The sequence below is a fragment of the Arachis ipaensis genome, chromosome B7 (assembly GCF_059453495.1).
Source record: "Arachis ipaensis isolate K30076 ecotype BB chromosome B7, ASM5945349v1, whole genome shotgun sequence".
Classification (NCBI taxonomy): Eukaryota; Viridiplantae; Streptophyta; class Magnoliopsida; order Fabales; family Fabaceae; genus Arachis; species Arachis ipaensis.
In genome coordinates this window covers 115256725-115262836 of record NC_142442.1, presented here as the reverse complement: position 1 = coordinate 115262836, position 6112 = coordinate 115256725, and the positions used below count along the sequence as shown (strand labels likewise).

Below are 6112 nucleotides of genomic sequence, written 5' to 3'. Positions count from 1 at the left end.
GATGTATGTTCAGTTGTGTCTCTGTTTAAATCATTACTGATGCATGGATCAATGATCTGTGTGGTGCTCTGTGTTAGTGGAGTGGGTGCAGAAATCTGCTGTTCAGGTAGATATCCATGTGTGTGTGGATGCTGGACTTGTGGTAAAGTGTATGAATATGTATCATATGTGAAATGGTCAGGCATGGAATAAATCCGTGATGATATAGGATGTGAATGTGTGTCAACCATTTTGGTGAAAGGAAAAATAGTTTCATAAAACTTTACATCTCTAGACACAAAAATTTCATTTGAGTGAAAATCTAACAGAACAAAACCTTTAATGCCTTCCCTAAATCCCAAAAAGGTGCACTTTCTTGCCCTTGGGTCAAGTTTTTTTCTTCCTGCCGTAATGGTGTTAGCATATGCTAAACACCCAAAGACTCTCAACTGTGATATAGGGGGCAAGGAATGGTGCAAAATCTGGTAGGGTGACTGATTTTTTAAGAAAATAGATGGCAGCCTATTTATCAAGTGAATTGCATGTGCAGTGGCATAATTCCAGTAGCACTTAGGAATGTTTGAGTGAAATAAGAGGGCCTTGGTTACAGCAAGAACATGTTGGTGTTTCCTCTCAACAATACCATTTTGTTGAGGGGTCTCAACACATGTTCTTTGATGAATTATGCCACTGGATGCATAGTAATCTGGCATTAAAAATTCTGGTCCATTGTCAGTTCTCACCTTTTTTACAGTTTGATTGAATTGTGTTTTAGCGAAGTTGACAAAAGATTTTAACAAATTTGTGGCTTCTGATTTAGCTTTCATGAAATACAACCAAGTGTACCTAGACTTGTCATCCACTATTGTTAAAAAATACCTGTGACCCCTTGTAGACAAAATAGACAAAGGTCCCTATATATCTACATGAATGAGTTCTAGGCAATATGATGCAATCTTATTACTTGCTGCAAATGGCAGCTTTCTTTGCTTTGCCAAGTGGCAAGCGTTGCAGGGTAACATCTCAGTGTCATTACAAGTAGTGAAATGATAAATTTTTTGTATTGATTTCAAGCTATTTAATGATGGATGCCCTAACCTACAATGCCAAAGACTTCTATCCTGAGTGCCTTGAATGCTCATGATGTATGGTGCAGAATTTGTATGCAATGAATGTTCCTTATTGAGTGTGTAGAGGCCTCCAACAACCTCAGCTTTGCCAATCATCCTCAAGGAACTGCAGTCCTGTATCTCACACAATTTTTCAGAAAAGTTCATAGTGCAATGTAGTGTGGCTGTAAGCTTGGATACTGAAATTAGCTTGAAATTGAATGAAGGAATGTATAATGCATTTTTCAAATACAATTTTTCAGAAAATACAATAGTTCCAATTATACTACTTGTAGTGTAAGAACCATTTGGTAGTTTCACAATAATTGGATCTATTTGTTGATAGCTTTGAAAATCATCCAAGGTATATGATACGTGATTTGTAGCACCCGTATCGATTACCCAGGATTTGCACTTTTGTTTTGAAATGTTTAGGGCTTTAACACTTGTTTTGAAATGCAAAACATGCACCAAATTACCTTGATGAGGTGGTGACTGCTGTGAAGTCACAATTTGGCTAGTACTATGAATGTTCCTTAGTTCATTCGTGTGAAGCAATGCCAACAAAGCTTCCTTCTGTTCTGCAGTAAATCCAGAATTGGAAGTCTCGGACTCTCCCAACTGCATACTGAGTTCTCCATTTGCAACCTCAGTATTTGCTGTGGTCATTATGTTTACAGCAGCTTCTCCACCATTCCTTTGCCTCAAGTGTGGTGGAAGGCCATGCTTTTTATAGCATGTCTCTATGGTGTGTCCCAATTTTTCACAGTGTGAACACTGCATTCTTCCCTGTTGTCTTCCTCGACCACCTCTCCCTCCAGCTTGTTGCCTACCTCTTCTACCTCTTCCTCTCCCTCTATTCTGACTGAAGTCCATAGTGTTTGAGGAAGTTGCAGAGTATGCCACGAGTCTATCAATTGAGATAGGTTCCAAGCTATGTTGCTGTCTTTCCTGCTGAGAGAGCATTGAAAGAGCTGTGTGGATATCAGGGAGGGGATCCATGAGCATAATTTGGGACCTTACAGCCGAGTACTGGTCGTTCAAACCCCTCAAGAAACAGGTAACTTGATCCTCAGACTTGTATCTTCTCACAACACCTAAACCACACTTGCAATCCTTTCCACATTCACATGAAGGAATCATCCTGAAATTTTCTATGTCTTCCCAAATTGATCTCAATTTAGTGAAATAGGTTGTGACATCCATGTCTCCTTGTCTAACTACATAAAACTCCTCGTGTAATTCTGCCACCCAAAATCTATCACCATGATAATACCTGCGTTTTAGGTCATTCCATAGGTCGCTAGCAACGTTCATCCATATTACCGATTGCGAAATGCTAGGGCTTAACGATAGGTTTATCCAAGATACGACGTAGGTATTGCATCTTTTCCAAGATTCGAACACACTATCATTTTCATCAGGCTTTGGTAAACTACCATCTATGAATTTCAATTTATTTTTAGATTTAAATGCTAATAACATTGATCTACTCCAAGAGCCATAGTTCTTGCCATCCAGAATAACAGGGATAAGAGGAGTACCGGCCTCTCAGAAGGATGAAGAAAGTAAGGGTTTGTTGGATCTTGACTCGAATTGGCGCTGTTCCGAGTTAGTTGGGCTTGAATTGACGTGATTTGATTCAAAACTTCAGTAATTCTTTGTAACTCTACCGCAGAATGTGACGAACTCGAGTTCGCAGCGAATGGTTCTGCCATCTCTCCCCTAATTTCACTGATTTGTGAAATTGGAGTTCTGTGCCCTTCAAATTGATGATTGAGGCATAGAGATCAAGTTTTTCTTTCCTCAATTCCTTGCTTCTTGCACATGCTACCCTCTTTGGGTCTATGCTCACCGCACCATGTTAAAGGTGTGGTGAGAGTAGCAAGAGAATGTGCAGGTTCAGAGAAAAAACAGAGAGGAGAAAGATGGAAATGTGACTTGAATCAGAAAATGGCAAAACTCAACTAACTGTGAGGCATGACAAGCCTTATATACAAGCATAGATATGATGAGTTAAGTTCAACTCATTTGTTAGGTTCACGCACACACTATATTATCATACACACGCATAGCAATTGATAGTGCTCTACTCTAACCACTTTATGATAAATATCTCCACTAGCTAACTAATTCAGCTATTTAGTAACTAAATGGTTAGTTTGTTAGTCTCTCAACTTATATGTCAGGTAACAATGTAGAACTATAAGTGTGAAAGACTTGGATTGAATTTTTGTGATTATTATTTGTAATGAAGATTGATTATAATAAAAATTCTGTCATAATTTATAGTGGAAATTAAATGTAAATCTTATTATATTTCAAATTCGAATTCGAATATATTGTGGTGTTATTGTCTTTACCTTCTCTTCTCCACATTTTTGTGACGAGAGAAAACTAGAAATAATTTTCTGTTATCTGACTTCTACATAATTTGCAAAAATACTAAAACTTGTACTTTTTCTATTTAACCTTATTTTTAAGTCTTTAACAAATCTTCATTAATAATCTAAACTTTCATACTATATAAAAGAATTAGTTAAAATATATTAAAGAGAGTTTTTTTTCCAAAAAATATAAAATAAATATGGATTTTTCAAATTTGTTATGAATTCAATATACTAAAAATAATATTTTTATCATCTTAATCGATACCTTTAGAATACTATCCAAGTAATTCTATAAATAAAAAAATGAGTTTTATGGTGTCTTTATTATGATACTTAAATTGTCTAATTTTTTTTTAGAATAAAAAATAAAATATTTAAAATAAAAAATAAATTATATAAAATTTATTAAATATTATTTATTTATTTTTTTTAGTAATTTAAGTACAAAGTGATAGACACTATAGTATTCACCAAATAAAAATAAATGCAGGAGTTTTTCTTGGCCAATCCAGATTTGACCAAAAACAAAGATGTAATTCAACAATGGATTAAAATTTGACTCGTATCAATAGTATATTTGCGTACTGCGTGCATATATTTCTTTATGATAATAAGGATTTCCCTTAAAATTAAGGAGTAGTCACCAATATATGCGTATGAAGTATGAACTAAGGGAATAGTTGTTAGAACCAGGTCAGACTGGTCCGTTCGATAAAAAATTAGTAAACCGATGGTTTGGCCAATTTGGTTAGAATGCGCTGAACAAATTTGCATTCGATCGGTCAAAAACTGTGATTTGTTGAAAACCGCCCAAAATGAGTCGGCTTGCTGCAAACCCATGAACTGGATGGGTCTCTTGTGCTCCAGCACTCTGCGGTCCACGTATGATCCTAAGCATACAAAGGGATGGATCCTGTTCGAACCACCGTCTTGAGCCTGGAAGGCAATAAGCCTGGCCCACAAGCTACGTGATGCTTTATTACAATATGCCAATATATATATATATAATTTACAGGCTTTAACAACTAAATAAATTATATCAATTTAATTTAATTTAATTTATTACTCATTATTAAATTATTTATATTTTAATTGTACACAAATATTAACATTTACAGATTAAAAAAATAAAAAATTCTTTACTAATCACAATATATTAAAAAATTCTTTATTTATAATATATAATAATATAATAGATATAAACAAATTAATAAATTATTAAATATAAAAATAATAATTATTTTAGTATAAAATAAAGTATAATTATTTTAGTATAAAATAAAATTAAAAGGATATTTATGAAGATAGAAATAATATTTTATATAATTATTTAATTATGATCAGATTAGTCAGTTTAACCTATGAATTATTAATTAATCTAGTAATCTAATAGTTTAATTTGTTTGATTATCAATTCAGTCCTAATATATACGATGAAGGGTGAAAATTAAAACCTAAAAACTTATCAACTTTTTTGGTATTAAAATGTTTTTGGGTTATGAGGTGGAAGTCTGCAGACAGACCTATAACAACTAGAATCTCTTTTTAAATTTATTTGAGACAACCAATTTATAACATAAAAAAAAAATCAATATGGCAACGGAACAAGACGGAAGCGAAAAATGTCTCTTTGCTCCCCGTCCTCCATTGTGGCAGAATATTACCCCTATTCTCATTTTTCGCGGGTCTCATCCCCCAAACCTGAAGTCATGTGGAAGGAGAGGAGGAGGAGAACTAGGGGAAGGATAACTAGTAGTTGTGGTCTATAGAAATGATGCTCTCGACGATAGATGACGACTTCTTTCTATCGGATGCATGTAACCGGACGACGAATAGTGAAGCAGAGCTCAATACAGTGGAGAGCAAAACAGACACGATGATGGTGAGGAGAACGGACATTGCAATGGAGAGAAAAATATAGGTAGTCACGTAGTGGTAAAGAGGGAAAAGGATGTCGTTATCAGAGACAACGATGTGGCAAGGGGTGATGGCACGAGCGCGATGAGCACTGAGTAGGAGTAATGAAGGGTATGGTTGTGACGCTATGAGAGATTGGAATTTGGGAGTTCTGGCTTTCTGGAATTCTGGGATGACTGGAGAATGGGAGTGTGGGACGGCACAGTGTTAGTTTTATGGAGAAAAAGGAAGACACTTTTGAAATTAGGGTTAGATTTTTCAATATATATGTATGTAAAATGACTAGAAAATTTATATTAGAAATAAATTATTAAGAATATTAAAGCAAATCTAATAATTTGTGGATCAGCGAGGACGGGGCGGGAATTCCCGCTCAGGTCCCCATGCCTACCTCAGGAGAATTTCACCTTCATCTCCATCCTTACGAAAAAAAATTGTCTTTGAATTTCTATTCGATTCAGTCCCCGCAGAAATCTCCGCACTTGAAAAAAATTTGCCATCCTTACCAATATGTACCCTACAGTTTTCAAATCAAATTAAAGCTTTCAAAATCAAGTTATTTTTCATGCCTTCATCATATACAAAATAAAAGGTTTTCATGCCTTGATTTAAATTACAATTGATGGCCCACATATGCATGATGACGGGTCATGATAATGGTAAATAAGCGGTGATATGAGCCCGCTAAACAGAATTTATTTCTGATTGAGATGATGT

The 6112-nt window shown here is 35.0% G+C and overlaps 1 protein-coding gene across 1 annotated transcript; it reads right to left on the bottom strand.

Moving 5' to 3' along the window:
- Nucleotides 1-893: 893 nt before the first annotated feature.
- Nucleotides 894-2573, bottom strand: LOC148553806 (uncharacterized). The gene has a single exon (XM_088494889.1). It carries the CDS (start codon nt 2571-2573, stop codon nt 894-896), a length of 1680 nt encoding a protein of 559 aa, XP_088351015.1.
- Between the last annotated feature and the right edge of the window lie 3539 nt (nt 2574-6112).

What these genes read in the sequence shown, in the direction of transcription:
- LOC148553806 (XM_088494889.1), bottom strand. Translation starts at nt 2,573, where the DNA reads ATGTTATTAGCATTTAAATCTAAAAATAAATTGAAATTCATAGATGGT.